This window comes from Neopelma chrysocephalum, unplaced genomic scaffold, assembly GCF_003984885.1.
Source record: "Neopelma chrysocephalum unplaced genomic scaffold, ASM398488v2 Primary Assembly neopelma1_166, whole genome shotgun sequence".
Lineage (NCBI taxonomy): Eukaryota > Metazoa > Chordata > Aves > Passeriformes > Pipridae > Neopelma > Neopelma chrysocephalum.
In genome coordinates this window covers 17,609-36,657 of record NW_020897828.1, presented here as the reverse complement: position 1 = coordinate 36,657, position 19,049 = coordinate 17,609, and the positions used below count along the sequence as shown (strand labels likewise).

Below are 19,049 nucleotides of genomic sequence, written 5' to 3'. Positions count from 1 at the left end.
TTATAATTGTTTTATAAAATTATAATATTTATATTGTTTTATAAATTTATAATAATTGTTGAGATAGGGAGTGATCCAGCCCAGAGCTGCCAGAAACCTTTGCTGGTGTCAGGGATACCTTTTGTTGTTGGAAGTGATGCTGTCTGGATGTGACAAAACACTTGATAAGCTCGACCAAGCGTGCCAGGAAAAAACAAAACTCAATGTAGACTTTCAATTCAGGCAGTTCAAAAAAACCCCAGGGTGTTCTGCTCCCCCAAGTGACTTGTTTCAGGAGAAAGCCTGTTTTTGTTTTTTTTTAGTTAAAAAAACCCCAAATGTTCTGTTTTTTGCTGGTCAGAAGAGGTTGCACAGATTGAGGTAAGCAGCAGAAAACACTGAGATCACCACAGCTATTCTGGCAGTGATTCCTTACTTTCTTCCCTATCTTCATAAAAAGAGGTTTTTCTTTCATCTTTTCTGCAAGGAAGTTCTTCTCTGTGTTGCTTTCTCACAGTCTCCCACATGCTGTGTTTCCACCTTGCTCCTCTTTCTTTCTCCCTCCCCAGAGAATCCTGTGTTGCTTCAGCCCAGCCAGGTCAAGTGCTACTTTTCCCTCCTCCTATTTTCCCAGGCAAAGTTTGATCTGGGCCTTTAATAAAAAGTATACTTTATTTATATATTTATATTTATTCACCCAAAGACGGTTCCTGACTAAGGCTCTAATTTGGAGTCACGGTTGACCCTCACCCAAAGTCTCTCATTTCTCTCCAGTCTCACAAAACATTTACTGTTTCCCAGATTAGATTTAAGCAAGAGACAGCTGAGTAGGCAGCAAAGAAACACCTGGAAGAAGAGAAACACATTTAAGGGAGAGAAAAAGCAGTTTTTAATGTAATGGAGTTGGAAAAAAGAAGGATTTTGTTTGTTCTCTCTCCGTCCTATGAGCTTGGAAGGAAGGAGTAAACACTGGGGTTACTGAGCTAAAGAAATGAATATTTAATTCATTCTGTTTGCATTCAGATCTAAAATTGGAGCAATAAAGACAATTAGGTGGGTTTTAATGCAACAGGGACCAGTTCTGGGGTGTGCTGTACCCTCTGCTCTCTGCCTGTGCCCGCACTTGAGGTGGCAGCGAGGGATTCAAGTCACAGCTTAAGCCCTTCCTTGCACTAACCCAGCTTGTGTTTCCTGATGCAGAGAAAACACATGAAGCGTTTTGTCCTTCTTCTGGATGCCTTGTGAGCTTGTGAGGCTTTGTAATCCTCAGAAATAGGGCGAGGCAAAATGAATCTGTATAGATCAGAGAATGGGCTGGAGGAACGACCTGAGGTCGGTCAGCCGTGTGTAGCAGAGTTAAGTGGTGGAGAAATCCTCAAACACAGAATATATAAGGGAGAGCTCTGATTAGTTTTCGTCTTCCAAGTAATCATTTTAAATGACTCAGCTATTTTCAATTTTTTTTTTTCCCCGTGGTTAAACGTTCAAGAAATCGTTGGCAGCTCTCAAAACACCAGCAGAATAACGTTCACCCTCTGGTTTTGATCCCTTTTAAAGATTTTCCAGCTATCCATAACTTTTATTTCATTTAGTTTACACTCTTTTACTCGTATTACATACATTTATTTTGTTTATTGCAATCTGGATTGGTGGCAAGGCCAATTAACAGCTGCTGAACTCTGCTGGTTAAAAGCTCCCTTTCCAGTTGTATACAACCTTGCCAAAATCCAATTGCTCAGGCTGAAATTTGTCATTTTGATTGCTTGCCTCAAGCAGAACTATTTTGGAAGGGTTCAGCAAAGTCATTCCAGTAGTTTCCAAAAATGAGGCTCCCACAAAATGTTAGCACATTTAGCAATTAAAAACAATTTCTGGTGGCCTTTTTTTTCTGACTGCTTTGAGCCTTTTCTCATTTTGAACAGAAATGTTATATTGGCCATCTGGGATGTGACTTTTCTATGTTGCAAAACTGGCCAAGTTATAAATGTTTAGAAAGACAAAGTCTTACGTTTGTGTGAGCTCAGGGAAGCAGTTTATTTTGGTTTTCCCTGAAAACTTAACATCACTGAGCCAAATAGTAAACACTAAGGAAATTAAACCAACACTGTCTTTGCAAGGCTTAAAGAAATCGTGGTTTTCCTGAATTGCTGCTTCATGCTTCTGTAAGTGATGCTTTGGTCAGGAACTGAAGCTGAGGGAATTGTGGTGCCCCTTCTGTGTTCCCAAGAGACCACATTTGCTGAGAAGGAAATGCTCCTCCTTCCTTGGAACCAGACGGTCACAGAAGGTGGAGCAGGGAGGTCAAAGGATGGAATGACAAAGGAGTTCAGCAGGTCTCATCAGGAAACTGGAACCACGGAGTATTGGGCAGGGTTGGATACTTTTGGGTGGAAACTGGGACATGGAGGGAGGAATATGAGCTGGGATGTGAGAACCGGAGGAGACCAGGAGTCAGCTAGTGTGGGAACGGGCTGGGCTGGAATTCTGAGGTTAGGGAATGCCCTGGTGCAGTTCTGGGGACTAGGACTAGCCAAATAAAGAAACAGCCCTGCTGAGGTCTGCTGGGAACCGGGGTGACGATCCGGGCTGGGGAAGGGATGGGGCTGGACCCGAGCTGACACAGGGGAGGTGGGACAGAAACACCCACCACATCTGGAGGCATCAGTGAGCAAAGAAGCCCCTGAACCTGCTGCCCAAACCTTCCACTGCCTCGTTGTTCCTGTGCTGTGGGAAACTCCCCAACAAAACGTTCAACTGGTTCCATTTCCTGCTGAGTCAAGGAGAGGGCAACAGCTCCCACCACTGCCAGCTGCTTCATTGAAAAGAGAGGTGGTGGGTCCAACAGATCCAGGCAGTCGTGCTGAGGAGCCATGTGGGTGTCCATATGTTGTAACAGAGTGTATTTTTTTGCTTTAAATCCAGGAGACAACGTGCTCCTAACACCATGAAAGTTGCAATGTCAAGAATTAAAGTTGTCTGTGCAGTGAATTCGGTTAATTTTGCACAGCGGTGTCACTTCAGTTTGTCGTTTATTAACTTCTTCATGTTCAACTTTGCAGCCTTAATATTCTTTTAAGATAGCTTTATGTGTGCAATGAACATGCAACTGAAGCAGGAGGGAAGCTTTTATCCCCTGGCCTCAGTTAGATTTTCATGTCAATTAGACTATCTGGCACTGGGTTTAATAACTTTCTAATTGCCATTGCAGCACTTAGCTAGATCGATGCCCACCCTTCCTGATAAAATTGATTTTAAATAGCAGTTGTTAAAAGGCACCAGGTGAAAAGCAAGATAAGATTAATAGGAACCCCTCTTTTCTTCCAGACAACTGACATTAATAAAGCTTGTTTCTTGTTTTGTTTTAACATGGGTTTGCATTAAAGAAAAAAAAGAAATAAAAATTTATATATTTATAGAATCAAACCATTCCAACACTTTCTGAGTTTCCTTTCTGAGATGTTGTGGATGGGAGGGAGAAAAGGGAGAATAGTCCCTTCTGGAGAAGGAATAATGCCCCAAAAAGGATTTGTTACAGCTCTGAGGACTGGAAAGCAGCTTGGGTGGTGGGCCAGCGTGGTCCCACAGCCACCACTTCGCTGACAGCTCAGAAATGTGCTGCACTTCGAGCACGTTCAACCTTCCTTTGTGTCCTCACTGTACTGTGTGGGTTTGTTAAGTGCACCATCTGTCAGGATAATGAGACCATTTTCACTTCCCTGCTCCATAACCTCCTGATGTAGACAAAGAGCTTGGAATATGGACCTGCTTTCTCCTTTCAGGGGGGACTTTATTGGAAAAACATGCTTGCTTTTACCCACATTAAAAAAAATAAGGAGGTGTGTGGGTGTGATTAATCAATACACAGGCTATAAAAAGGTGGGTACTCCTTCTCCTTGCTACACACCTGAGAATAAACCCACTGCAAGCCAGGCTTAATGAACTACACTTTAGTCAGATGCTTGTCAGATGCTTGTCAGAACATGTAACTGCTCTCTTGGGGGAGAACAGCCCCTCCACCCTCCATCTGAAATAGCAGCAAGTTCAGAACGATGTCGCTGAGTCAGTGCCTGGGACCTAGAAAGTTTGGAATTTTGGTTTTTTATGAGATAGGGAAAAGGCAAAAAAATAAAACCAACGTAGAAGCGGGATTTGAAGTACTGTGAAGTGCCTTTGGTGCCTGACCTTGCTCATTAATCTCTGCTCCTTTGAAAAGGCTTGGAAAATTACATTACCCTACACCGTCAGTCCTCACTCAATAAATACAGACACTAAAGTCAGGGACGAGAAATCCCACAGAGCTCTGGTATTGACTTGTTAGAATTCCAGGCTTCCAATACAGTGACTGCCTATAAGTAATGAACAAGCTGCTGAGAAGGACACCTTGCCCTTCTGGATTCATTCCCCCCTCTTTTATGGAATCTATTCATGGCCACTTTTTACTCCCTTATGATAAACTGTGAATTGTCCTGTGTGCCAGTAAGGTCTTTCCTATTACTCTGTGAGATGAAATTAGAGGAAGAGCAGAGCTGTGCTCGTGTTCTGTCTCAGAGCCAACAGTCGTGTTCACCTCAGCACCAGTTCCTTCAGTAGGGGAGGGGAAAGAACAAAAAGGTGTCAGGGATGTGGGATGGAATTGTATCTCTTCCTTTACAGAATGATGGAGCAGTGACTTGGGTGCTTTGGCATTTTAAGGACGTGTGAGTTTACTTGTCCTGTGGAATCAGAGCTCTCTGTTGAGGGCACATCAGCTCAGATTCCAGTGCAGAAGCCTCGTGTCCTTCTTACCCAGAGGTGCTGCACCAAGACCCAGGGAGGAAGGATGGGGGGCACACGTTGGAGAACTGTTGTTAGGAGGTGCTCACTGTGGCTTTCTGTGCAGCCTCATGTCAGTGTGGGCCTTCCTTGGCTTGGGTAGCAAAGAGGAACATGGCCACAAATACCTTTCAAAGGATTCTTACCTTCTACAGACGTACACCCAGCACATCTGCCTCGCCCATTCTCTTTCTTTTTTTCTTCATTCTCAGTCCTGCAGCCCTGTACTGGCTGCCTTTGACACCTTCTGGGTGCAACGAGGTTCCCTTGAGCACCTCCAGCTCTTCAGGGTGGCAGCAGCCATCCCCTGGCTCACTGTGAGCTAAATAGCAGAGCTGAGGTTTGGTGTTTGCAGCAGCTTGTGAATTCAATTACAGTTCTCACAGAAACTGTCATTTGGCTGCTTGTTCGTGTGAAGCATTTGATACAGCTTGTCGTGGTGTTAACTCTAATCCCTTATTAGAGATAGAGAAGGAGTCTTATTGATGTACATTTAAAGGCATTCAGGCACACACATACACAAAAATTCACTATCTTTGGAATGAGTTGAAAGGAGAGCAAGAGGTGCTGATATGGGGGTTTTTTGCCTGCTCAACTGTACGTCTATAAAAAGAGAAATCTATGCAGAATGTTCCATCAGCTCCTGAGGGAACATGAGAGAGTCCAGATCAGCTGCACAACTGGCAGCTTCCCTGGCCATCTCAGCAGAGGGAACAAATGTTCATTTTGACCCTCTACTGCAGGTGAGCCGTTCTCTCCTTCTCCATCCCGTGGGATGGGAGCACGTGGATGGAGTGGGGTGAGAAGGTCTGCCTGCCTTTGCTTTATTTTCTTCCTCCCTGAACAAAAGTAAGACTTCTTAGCTGCTACAGTTTCAGTGTAGTACCTTTCACAAGGGCTAAATAATTTATTAGACGAGAAGGAATTTCGCATGAAACAGCAGATAAGTGTGTTCATCCAAAATTCTGCAGTGTGTAGCTCAGGCACCACTCAGGCTCATGAAATGTCATTTATTTGGTTAAGGATCATTATCTACATCTCAACTAGTCCTCCTGAGAACTAGCCAGTGTAGGAGGGGGATTGAAGGGTGAGATCCATGCTGTCCTAAAAAGTCTGCCTAAAATAGGTCAGATGAACTGCACCCTCTCAGTGTCCAATCTCCATTGGATTCTTTCTCAAGTTTGCTGCTGCTGAGCTCCAGTGTTTCCAAACCTGCAAGTTTGGGGTTTTTTTTGCAGTTGGACTTCATGGTCTTAAGGATCTTTTCTAAGCTAAATGATTCTAAATTAGATTAAGCAATTTTTTCTTAGGAATTGGCCAGAGATTTTTATCTGGAATCTGGTTTTTGACATACTCAGCCTAATGAGCTTCTGCACAACATGTAATGTGGTTTTCCAAGTGACTCTTGCACAAGCCTGGAATATACTGACAACACCCTCCAGCACAGAATTTCTTCTCATCCTCTTTCAGAGCTGTATTGCCACAGGATCTTAATTTATCTCCCCCAAACTGCTGTTTCAGTGCTATCCTGCTTTTCTCCTGAGGAGCCCCTCCCCTCCTCCTAAGAAAGTTAAGCAAACCAGCCTGCAGGGGAAATAAACATAGAATGTGGCTTTTTTGTGTTCAGTGGAGACAGGGTAAACTCAAATTAATGATTCTGTTTGGGTAACAGCCCGAGTGAAAGGAAACAGTGGAAATTTCCTAGATCCCTCCTGCCACAGGATTCCTTTGCTCTACAGTGGAAAGCTACAGCTGGGTGACTGCTTTCAAGGACCAGGAGATGTTAAAATTCTGTCCCTTTGGTGGGGAAATGTCACTCTGCAGAACATTCAGTAAGACTTTTGGGCAGACCCCCTGGATCCAGCGCTCCCTCTGGTTGAACTCGTGGATGCTGGAGCAGAAGTTACAAAGCCCATTGAGGCAGGAGCATGTGAGATTCATGGTAAATCCATGTCTATCAGAGTATCCTGGGCTTTGCTCAGACTGTGACTGGACTATCTTGCATCTGCTGCAGAAGTCTCGGGTTTATATCCATCACATCTCTGGTGTTTGGTTTGGTTTTACGGAGGAGTGACAAAATTTCCTTTGCCAAGTGCACTCCTAAAACAATCTCTCAGAGCACAATTGTTCAGCTCAGCCTGTGTTGTGCCCTGTGACAATTCTGCTCTGTCCCTAATGGATTCCAAATACTTCCTTGGGCATTTTTTAATCCTACGAGCCCCACTTCTATCTTTGATAATTGCCCAACTGCCTCCACAAGCATCCCGAAGCTGACAGGTAGTGCAGGATGTTAAAAACACGTGGTGAATACCTGTATTAAAGCAGTGCATTTTTCATGGGTGGGATTGTGCCAAATTAATTAGCCAATTACCAGCTTGGAGCAGTGCCCCGCTTTGTGCAAATAGAAGTTGTGCTGTTTGGCTGTTATTTAAGTTGTTTGTTTCTTGTGATTAATCTGTGCCATAAAGTGAATGCTTCTTGCTGATAATCTTATTTACAAGGCACAGAAGATACTGAAATAGAATCATAAAATCATAGAATAGTTTGGGTTGGAAAAGACTTTAAAGATGATCCAGTTCCAACTCCCTGCCATGGGCAGGGACACCTTCCACTAGCCCAGGTTCCTCCAAGCCCCGTCCAACCTGGCCTTGGACACTTCCAGGGATGGGGAATCTACAGCATCTCTGGGCAACCTGTTACAGTTTCTCACCACCCTCACAGGGCAGAATTTCTCTGTAATAACTCCTTTGCTTAAGAATGTGGTATCGAATGTCAGAGCTCAGTTTCTATATCATGTGCTGTCCACCTCCAAATGTATAATTAAAAAATTGGTAATTAAAACCTGGTGATGGATTTCACAAGAGGAGGGTATTTTCTCACTGTGACTTTCCAAGTGCTCACATAACAGTTTTTATTAAAGTTATCGTGGAAACTTAAAATAACCTCTCATTAGTTGCTAACAGAGATCTGTTGGTGTACAGTGACTCCTGGAACTGCCCTTATTTTCCACTTTGAAGATGAGCAGAGCAAAATCTCGCTCATCATTATCTTTATTTTGTGTGTGGAGAGAAACATCTTCTGACTGCATACCATGCTGCTCTTCATAGAATCACAGAATGACCTGGGTTGGAAGGGACCTTAAAGATCATCTCATTCCAACCCCCTGCCATGGGCAGGGACACCTTCCACTAGCCCAGGTTGCTCAGAGCTCCATCCAGCCTGGCTTTGAACACTTCCAGCGATGGGGCAGCCACAGCTTCTCTGGGCAACCTGTGCCAGGGCCTCTCCACCCTCACAGGGAAGAATTTTTACCTAACATCTAATCTAAACCTACTTTCTTTCGGTTTGAAACCATTCCCCCTTGTGCTGTCACTACATGCTCTTGCTAAACGTCCTTCTGATTGACTCCTCTCCTTTTTGTGACTGACAGGTTTTCCTCTGGAACCTGTGCCTTCTTCCCCAGCTCGTGTCACTTTGGGCTTTGAGCCCCCTTTTCTGCCACTTCTGTGTGGCATATTTTGATTGCTGTCATTTCTCTGAGCTGATTCCCTGACTGCTCTTACGAACTGCAGGGGGGTGGTGGGGTGAGGGAGCATTCCTGGAAAGCAAAGCTGTTATGCAAGACAAGGTGCTGGAAGATGAACACCTCTCTTTTGCATTTCCCTGTCGGTCATCCCACAATTAATAGCGAGTGCCAACTCATTTTGCACCAGTTCTCTTGCAGTCTAGAGCCACAAAGTGTTTCGAAGTGCTGGAGGCAACATCTCTCTTAGAATAAAAGAAAAAAAAAAGGACTTCGAGCCTTTTCTCTGGCTTTGATGCAAAGTGGTGCAGCATCAAAAGGGCTAAACTCTCTTTCCCTCAAGACCCCAAGGTGTTCTCATCCACCCTACCTGCCAGGTGGGGTCCTGGCCGTGCTGTGTGAGCACAGTAGCCTGGCAGAGGGTATCTGGAACAGCTCCAGCCATGCCAGTGAATATCCCATGCCTAGGGAAGCTGTGGATGGTGCCTGGGCCGTGTCGTGGCCTCTCATGATGTGCTGCTGCAGGGGTAGCCTTGAGGAAATCCTCCTGTTTTCATTTTAAACGTTCCTGCTGAAGACACTTTTGCAAAGGTCATGGCACTGAGGGGTGGTGGAGGGGAAAGAATTTATTGTTGTGCACTTGTAACCACACCAGGGCTCCCAGCTACGGCTCCAAGTGCCTGAATGCTTCCATAATAGGGAAATAAGTGATCATATATTAATCAAGCAGCTGACGAGCGAGTCGAGAGGGTGGTTGCTTCATGCACTGCTGAAATGCAGCTCCCTCCACAGCAAAGCTCTTTAAAGGCACAGTGTTTACTGGGAAGTGAGGAAACTGGAAATTGTGGAGGAAATTAAAACCACATCGCTGTAATTCCCAGTTAAATGGGCATGTTGGGGACCACGGGCAGGTGCAGGATGAGGCTCCAACAGCTTTGGGCTGGATTTGTGAGGAGGATCTTGGCATTCTGTGCTGGAGGAGAGGAGTCAGGGCTAAGGGTGTCATCCCTGCTGGTGGGGCATCGTTCTGCAGGGACAGAGGGACCTGATTTGGTCCCCAGCTCTGCTTCCTTTTAGATCCAAGAGGCTTCCATGGAACTGGCCAGTCAGTCCAACACTAAGAGATGAGATTGTACAGCTGAGATGCCCATTTCATTATTTATATTTATTATTTATTCCTAGTTAAACTTCCACGAAGTTTGATCTCCATGTGAGGATGTGAATTATGTTTCATTCTCTAGTTTCATTCCCAGAACACCTCGTAGATCTCCATGAACAAATACATACCTATCCAAGCATCAGTCATGCATTTGCAAACCATTTTAAAAGGCTGTCAGTGACACATTAATTATTTTGAAGAAGAGGAATGATTGCTTAAATAGTATTAGCCTTCAAAGAAAAACAATATTTGTCTCTGCATTAATTTTTGAGCAAAATCAATTCATCTGTAGTTGGCTACAAATTAGTTGAAAATGCAATTTTTGTAAACAGAATTTTATTGCTGTTCCTTTCTGTTCCATTGTGTTACCCCCATGTACTTAGTTCTGTGCTACTTCGTTTATCTTATGTCAGAAATAATATTGCTGCTCTTGAACAGCAACTACAGAACATTATTACAACTAGGAGAAAAAAAAAAAAGGATTAATCAGACACTTCAAAAGCCTCATGCTGAAGTAACATTTTTAAAATCATAAAAGAACGACCAGTATTTTTTACAGCAAAACTAATTTTTCAAATTCGAGATAACAACACTGTATTCTGAAAGTAAAGGTCAGTTCAAAAAATAAAGAATTCTGCTTGCCTAATAAGGTCATCTTCTTTATACCAAATTGTAATTTACAGTTGAATCAAAAGACATTAATTATTTCTGCCTCGCTTTGAGTGATGTTATGGGGCCATTCGGTGTAGTTCAGATAAAAATAACTGTTACATTTAATCTGATAATTAATGATAACCTTTATTTCCTTTCACACAAAGCTTTTGAAGTCACAGGAGACTGCTGAGCTCTAGGGGTTGTTCTTCAGCTTCAGAGATGGTTCTTGGACATTACACTTCCTCAGCACTCAGAACCTTCCAATAACTTATCATGAAAAACAAAAACCCATCTATAAACCCAGAACTCCCCACCATCAAGTGCCAACCTCCTGAGACTTCAACAGAACAGGCAGCTTTTGACTTTGGAAGGTGGCTCTTGAATGTCTGAGTTCACTGTGGGGTGAAGAAACATGAAAAGCTGTAGAGATGTAGTCGCAGAGTCACAGAATATTCTGAGTTGGAAGGGACCCACAAGGGTCATCCTGGTCACAAAAGGAGTATCTCACCCTGCAGCACTTTTTGTGAGCAGGAAGGAAAAATTATTGTTATTCCTAAGCTAATTAGAGAAAAATTCTGTTCTTAATAATGAAGCAGCTGAACATTTGTGGCCAAAAAGGCTGATGGCATCCTGGCCTGTATCAAAAATGGTGTGGGCAGCAGGACCAGGGCAGTAATTGTCCCTCTGGGCACTGGTGAGGCTCCTTGAGTGCTGTGGCCAATTCTGGGCCCTCATGGAAGAGAGACACTGAGGGGCTGGAGCATGTCCAGGGAAGGGAACAGAGCTGGGGAAGGGGCTGGAGCACCGGGAGAGGCTGAGGGATCTGGGGGGGCTCAGCCTGGAGAAAAGGAGGCTCAGGGGGGACGTTCTCATTCTCAGAGACTGGAGAGTTTTATTGGGAGGTTGGCTGTCTCCTTTCTTCAGCCACAAGGTTTGTTATGGTGTTAATTTATATCATCTTGCAGAGGGAAAGGGTTGGATTGATCCTGGGCTGCGTTAAAAGCAGTGTGGGCAGCAGGGCAAGGGAGAGGATTCTGCCCCTCTGCCCCCTCAGGTAAGAACCCCCCTGCAGAACTGCTCCAGCCCTGGGGAACAGCACAGCAAGGACATGGAGCTGCTGGAGAGAGTCCAGAGGAGGCACCAAGAGGATCAGAGGGGTGGAGCAGCTCTGCTGGGAGGAAAGGCTGGGAGAGCTGGGATTGTTCAGCCTGGAGAGGAGAAACTTTGGGGTGACCTGATTGTGGCCTTCCAGGACCTGGAGGAGCCGACAAGAAAGATGGAGAGAGACTATTTCCAAGGGCCTGGAGTGACAGGACAAGGGGGAATGGCTTTGAAGTGACAGAGAGTAGGGTTAGATTAGATAATAGGAATAAATTCTTCCCTGTGAGTGTGGTGAGGCCCTGGCCCAGGTTGCCCAGAGAAGCTGTGGCTGCTCCATCCCTGGAAGTGTCCAGGGCCAGGTTGGACGGGGCTTGGAGCAACCTGGTCTAGTGGAAGGTGTCCCTGCCCATGGCAGGAGGGTGGGACTGGGTGATCTTTAAGGTCCTTTCCAACACAGGCCATTCTGTGACTCTATAACTCCCCTGGAAGATGAGCCCCTTTCTTTTCCTTCCTCATCCTCAGTTAAATACACAGGGGGAAGAGCAGCCACACAAACTCTTGGCTTTTAAAACTGTTGTTTTTAAGGAGTTAAGTGTGGCCTCCACACATCCAAGCACCCATATGTTTTCTCTAGCTGGCTGATTGCTTTGTGAAGTCTAGTCAGACAAAATGACTCTTCCCATCACATAAAGATAAAGATAATGCTCCACATGAATGTCGACATCCGTGAGATTTCTGCCCATTTTGGTCCTCTTTAATTAGGGCCTGTTCTGCCTCATTGGACGGGCTGGTGTAATAGCTTGGGATCAGAGCAGCATAAAGATTGTCACAGCTTGAGAAATCTTTGGAGCAGTGGGAGGTAATGATCCTGCCTGAGGCAAAATACCGCTTCTGGCATGTTATGGGGCGCTGTGATTCTGTCCCACACTTCATTTAATCTTTTTTTCCAAACGCTGCAGTTTAGCCCCTGAAAAATGCAGTAGTTTTATGAGTATATTCCATCTTCACTATGATCCTGTAATTCCCATTGGACGTGAGCAGGGGTGGAGGGTGACACTTAACACATGAAATGCCAGTTAGAGGCTCCAGCCCATGCAATTTTTCATGCTGAATGTTTTTCCAGAAAGTGACAAAAAAATCTCTCTTTTATCTTCTTCGGATAAAATACTTTATCCTGAGAATCTCTTCATCTGGAGGATGGAGAAATTCTTAGGATAAAGTTGGGAGTCCCCTTTTCTGCCAAGTCCACCCCACCAGCTTTTGCCCTTCCATGAACTGGTCTGTTCAGGCTGAGTTCAGCAGTCACAAAAAAGACTTTTTGCTTTAGACTTTTGCCCCATATGGAATAAGCAATGTTTTCTTCTCCCTGTGTTGTCACAATTCATTTTACTTTCTAGTTGAAAAGTAAATGAAAGAAATAGCTGAAGGCACATTTGTGAATAATTACACTTGCACCACATTTCTGCAGAGTTTGATGGGTAGATTTGTGTGCAAGATTTTATTGTTTTCCTTCAGCTTCATTATCCATCCAGTGCTTGCAATGGATTATGAGGTGCTGTTGTAGATTACAGAGACAGAATTCTAATGTTTCATCTGGAAATGGAACACATAGATCTTTTTTCAGTTGCAACGATGTGAAATGATGGTAGACTTGGAAAACAGCTAATTAGGGTTTTTTTTTTCAGGCTCTCCTGCTGGGATGACTGTGTCATGTGGTGAAGTAAAACCTTCACCCTGCAGGTTGTCTCAGATTTTAGTCCTGCAGCACCAGGCTGGGAGGTTCCTTGTCATGGTGGGACTCATCCAGCAGTTGATGTTGTGCTCTGGGGGGTTTGTTCCACCACTGATCAGTTTTGCCTAAATTTACACATGGACAGGGTCAGTCCATATTAAACACATGATTTTGGAAAACTCATCGGATACCAGACTTTTGTTATGGCCAAGCCATGACTGTTCTGTTCACCATCCCTGTTGGCAGTGACCAGAACCCAGTGGGGACTCAGAACGACTCCCCTGGTTTGTCATGGCATGTTCAGGAGAATGGGAGTCTAAGAGAGGGAATTTGGAGTTAAGTATGAAGAAATCTTTCAGGGAAAACCTTGGAACAGCTGAGTGTGGTGGGAAAGGTTAGGGGGGTTCATTTATTATGGTGCTAATGAAACCAGATCCCCTCAGAAAGCGGGAAGTGCAGACCAGTGCTTATCAACCCTGTTTTGTTTCTAAATCCCACAAACCACAAGCAGATTGTGAGTTTGAGTCTACTGACAACACTCTTAGTCCTCCTAGTTTCCTCATGTAGGTCTGTGGTAGTCCAGGGATCCTTGTAAATCCATGTGGAAGGAGTCTGCACATAGTCCAGAAAGTGTAGATATCAACAGAAGTGTGTGTGGATGGGGAGGGAATCCAGATTTACCTTTATTGCTACATAAAGGTGGCTTAGAAAAAGGTTGTTTGCTATCAGATAGAATTTTTGGCCCCACCAGTAAGAATGAAAAAAGCATGTCCAGGGGTAAAGGGTGTGCCAGGGTTTACCTGTGCTCTGGGCTGCTGAGAGTGAGATTTCCTTGTGGTTTTAAATCACTTCCAAGCTTGTGAAGGGAGAGCTAAGAGAGGAAGACAGTGGCTAACCATAACTAACCAGTAAAACCCAGTGTAATTAGCAGGCTGTGATATATTTTAAATCACTGGACTGCTTTTAGTTAAGCAGCTCAAGGTAAAAACTGAGATCTTTTTCCTTTAGACAAAGCCCAAGTTGGCACATCACTGAATTTTCTCTCCAAACTGACAATCCATCTGTTAAAGAATCTGTGTTGTGACAGCCATCAATAGCAAATGTTTTGGGGAGAACTCCAGGATAATCCACTCCCAAAATTTAGGAAATACCCCATCCAGCTGTTTTCAGTTTAACACAGGACTTAAAACTCTTTAAGCAAATTTATCTGTGTAATTATATATATACATTCATACATTTTCTCTGTATACTCAAATGTGGATGTACCGTTTATACATGTATATATTATACATTTATACATGTATAAAAAAGAGGGAAAGATGGGCATAGGGAGAAGGAAAATACAGGTGTGTCATCATACATTATATACAGATTATATACATGTCATTTTATAATGTACATTAGGCATATATGTGTAGTCATTATTTATATATTTCTATACCATCTGCTAATGATGAATTTTTCATTACTCATATAAATGTCTTGGCCCTTTTGAACACTTCTAATTTCTTAATCACAAGTCTAAGTCACGGCTGAAAACTTCTCATCCTACCATTTCTCCATAGTGATGGGAAAAAGAGAAATCCAGAAGGAGTTCATAAGGTATTTTGGCTTTGATTTCAACAGAAGTGGGTAAAAAAAAAATAAAAAAGGAAGTCAGGTCTTAAGACGTTATAAATTATTATTGTTAACTTCAGGTACTGTAAATTATTGTAGTACAACTGATTTTAAGGCGGTGGTGGTGATTCACATCAAGCAAAGATTTAACTGGCTTGGAAATTTTAGAGAAAAAAAATATCCTAAATATCCTAAATGCTGGATTTCTTTAAGTCTGTAAGATCTTAACATGAGATTGCTGAGTCACTATGGCAAGTTAACACAGTGCTGAGACTTGGCTGTAATAGGGAACGAGTTGTACAAGCCAGATTTCATCAAGAGGTACGAAACCAATTGTGTCTGCTCATCCACCTGTCTGGTTTTCCCTACTGACATTTCCAAAGGACGGGAATTTATATAATGAAAGGCTAAAATCGATGCATAAACTCCGCTTTTATTTTCTGCTGTTAAGTTGCTTTTAACCCATAAATACCAAACCAAAATCATTTCAGATTTCTCCTTGGCTGTGTCGCTTCCGACTTTCACATCCCTTTCCCCATGAAAAAAACCCACCAATAATTGTATTTCTGTACTTAAGGTGTTTCTGCTGCTTGAATAGTTGCACAAATCATGCAGATTCTTGGATTAAATAGCTGTGGAAGTGTGATGTAATGTTAGTAGGATTGATTTTCTTCCATAAAAATCTTTGTTTTGATAACTTAGCTTTTTATTTTACTGCATAATCAAAGTTTTGGTGAGCTCTAAAGCTGTTCTCCTCACCCAGACTTTCCCTTTCTTCTTACATTTTCATCTTTCTTCTTAAATGTTCTAAGTAAAACAAAATATTAAGCGACTATTTCTCTGATGGTAACATAGCTGCATTTGTTTGGTTGTTGTGGTTAAAATAAAATCAGACTGGAAAATTGCAAAACCTTCCCTTTAAATATTTGCTCAGCTTAGAGTGGTCATAGAAAATAGACACAAAAACTGAGTTCTCAGGAAGAACAAGAAGTAAAGTCACAAAATACTGCAAGACCTCATGCTAAAATCATGGAATGGTGTCTTTGGTTTTTAGTGTGAAGGAGAGAGACAATGGGAATAAGTTTCTTTTCATTTTAATAATACATTGAAAGTGTTTCCTTTCGTTTGCATTACCAATACCTGGGGATGAGCATCCTGAAGGTACTGATGTCAAGAATAAAAAGCAAAGTGGTTCAAAATGGGTGATTTCCCCCAATTGCTCCAAGTAGAGCTTTCTGCAGACTCCTGGAATGACGTTCACTGCAGGATTGGGATACAACAGTTACATAAGTGAGTTTAACAAACAAGTTTATAGAGAAGAGAAACTCAGTGGTGTGACAAGGTTAGTGGAGCGAACATGTGTTCTCACTTCCTTAGTCCAGGCAGTTTAGGGTTATCTTCCCAATGAGGGCAGGAATTTTCCCAGGGCTGCACTTTTAACATGTAGGTGGGTGAGGCAAAATTTAGCAAAGTCAGCTGGGTTGTCCACGTGGAGGCCGAATGCAGCTGAAGGAAAAGCTGAGGACTGGGAATAAAGGAAGGCAAAGAGCCAAGGTTTGAGGATGAAAGGCAACAACAGAGCCTGGAGAGAAGTGAGGGAAGCAGCACAGTGGTGGAGAGATTGGACATAAATGATTCAAAGGGGAAGAGAGGTAAGTGTTGAAAGGGATGAGGCAGGAAACAAGTGAAAAGGATGGAAATTAGCCTTAGGAAATATTCTCTCTTCCTCTGATGTGGGAGGTGCGGTAGGAACACGGCCTTAATCCCTACATTAAAATATTTTAAGCTGCCTTTGTTTTAGAGTAAACATAGAATCAAAGAATCATTTAGGTTGGAAAAGACCTTTAAGTTCTACCTTCTCTCTTCCCCTTGCTTGTAGCTCCCCAGGCAGGAGTGGGATTTGCTGGTGTGACTCTTGGGGATGGTCCTGTGCAGGGCTAAGGGTTGGACTCGATGATCCTTGTGGGTCCCTTCCAACTCAGCAGATTCTGTGATTCTGTGCTCAGACAGAAGTGATGCTGAGTGAGTGCTGAGCACCATTTGGATGCCACTCCTCAGTGCCCAACCACCCACAGGCTGTCACGTTGGCAGGGGTGGGGGATTTGATCAGCTGCGTCTGACAAAACTGGTTCCATTTTTTAACCTGAATATGCTCCTCATCGTCATGGCTGTGTCTGTGAAGGAGCAAAGGGCATCATCACTCTTTGAAAAAACTGCTGACGTTTTCTTCTGTTTTCCCTGAGCAGATGGGCAAAAGAAGGTCCAAGAGGAATTTGACATAGACATGGATGCTCCAGAGACAGAGCGGGCGGCCGTGGCGATACAGTCCCAGTTCAGAAAATTCCAGAAGAAAAAAGCGGGGTCCCAGTCCTAGTAGCTACCTCACAGCGTGAAAACAAAGCAACCCCGAAATGATTTATCCAGAAAACCAGAAATAACACAAAGATGCATGTACAGAAAATGATCAATATTTAAAACCCCCGTTGGCAGATAACAACCCATGAGCTTGTGTGTGACTTCATCCCAGGTGTTTCACGCCCATTTTACCCTCTGTAACTCACCATTTTACTTGATGTTGTAATAAAAAAAGTTAGGGTGAAGTAATTAAAGCGTCTGCCTTCATCTGTCTTTTCATATTAATGCAGCAAGTGCAGCGTTACAAATGAGCCCGGCCCAGATGCCTCTTTCCCTCCTCACGTAAAGCCCGGAGACGTGAGAGCGCCGTATGTTGCAGGGTTTGTGCTGAGGGATGAGAGCACTGCTTACCTCATTTGGAGAACTCCAGCTGCCAGCCAAATGTGACAATAAAATTACTTTCTCCTAATGAGCTGGAAGTAAAAAAGTTGCAGACAGAAGCTGGCGCGAGGGGAGGAGGCGTAGGAAGCAGTGAGCACTTTATTGTTGTCTTGCAGTTATGTTAATAAAAGGGGTTTTAAGTGGGGAGATTGTCCCTGTCCTTCCTCTTTGCATGATGACATTCAGAGTTACCCAGCTTGGACCACGTTGACTGTTACGGAAAAAAATTAATAAACCGGACACAAAACACCTTTGGAAGTTTGGGGTTTGATTTTATTTTTTTTGTAAAAATAGAAACTGACTCTCTAAACTCTGGTTTTGATGCAGCTTTTCAATCTTGAAATAATCAGTAACTGTTTCTATGCCATCTCTCTCTTTTCATATTATATTCAGTACTTGAGGAGTAAATCATAATAAACTACCTGTCTCCATTTGCACTATTCTATATCAACCATGAAGCCCTTAATTTATCACTGTGTTAGCCCAGCTTGTGATTAACAAAAATCAGCCACAACAATGTGTCTTAAATTGGGAAATACTTCTGTTTTCTCCCTGTTGTAGAACAGCAACAGACCAGTTTCAGATCAAGTAAGGATCTTGTTTGCCTTCAGACTGATTAGGAATTGGCTGCCCATATTGAAGGTTCAGAAAAGATTTAATCAAGTACTTTGTACTCAGAAAAAGGAGCTATTTAGATTAAAGTGGGACATGCAGTACACAGAGAGGGTTAAAAAAAAAATTAAAAATCTCATCCTCTACTTGGCTTCATCAGCAGATTTAGGGAGGGATCTTCATCCCTGGGGAAATGAGAAGCATTTTTTTGAAGGGCTGGTGTTTGCAGTGGTTCCAAGGAGGCAGAGTGAGCTTCACCTCCAGGCTGGCAGAGGCAGGAGTGCTGGGTGGTGACAGCCTGCCAGCCTCTCAGGGAACAGCCTGGAGCTGGGACTCCTTCAGGTGTCACTCCCAGCTTTGCCCGGAGGGATTCTTTTCATCCTCTCCCATCTCCTGCCGGAGGGTTCTGATCACCAGGGCGAGGGACAAATGCATCATTAGTCCCCTCATTTAAACAGAGAGCTACAGCCAAGGGGTAGGAATAGAGGGAAAGGAAGGATCTCATGCCAGTGGCATTGGCTTCCCATGGGAATGCTGGAGGGATGCAGAGGGAAGGCCTTCAGCAGGTTAAGGCACTTGTGGTGCTGGGCAAGAGTTTAGTGAGGAGCCCAAAGCTGGTGGTGGGTGCCAAGAGCTCTGGCACTTTGCTGGCTACGAGGAGCCCCCAGGGATGCTGAGCAGAGGAAGCCTCGTGGATCCTGTGGGTGATGCAGAAGGCACATGCAGAGATGACATGTGAGGTGCTTAATAAGCACAGCTTAAGCCTGGGTGAGAATGGAAGGGGCTTTTTAGAATTTAGTTTGGGCTTAAATAGCTAAATGCTGCCTAGACCCTGCCTGTGGCACCTCTGTCTGTGCCAGGTCCTGGCCCCACACAACCTACCCACTCATCCCCTGCAAAATCAGAGTTCTCCAAGCTGCAGCTCAGTGTTTTCATTCTAGGAGCATATTTTTCTTAGCAGCACTGTTTCTCTGCCTCTAAGAACTTCCCAAATAAACCTCCAATAACACCGCTGCTGTGCTCAAAGTGTGGTTTGTGGAGGCCCCAGTTTCACCCTCTTGTCT

The 19,049-nt window shown here is 43.7% G+C and overlaps 1 protein-coding gene across 1 annotated transcript in view; it reads left to right on the top strand.

Annotated features, from left to right (window-relative positions):
• Nucleotides 1–17,631, top strand: part of PCP4 (Purkinje cell protein 4) — a 52,672-nt gene extending 35,041 nt beyond the window's left edge. The window contains exon 3 of the mRNA XM_027701774.1: nucleotides 16,824–17,631. Within this exon, the coding sequence (XP_027557575.1) occupies nucleotides 16,824–16,951 (128 nt within the window). The 3' untranslated portion in view covers nucleotides 16,952–17,631. The remainder of the gene's footprint in view (nucleotides 1–16,823) is intronic.
• Nucleotides 17,632–19,049: the final 1,418 nt, after the last annotated feature.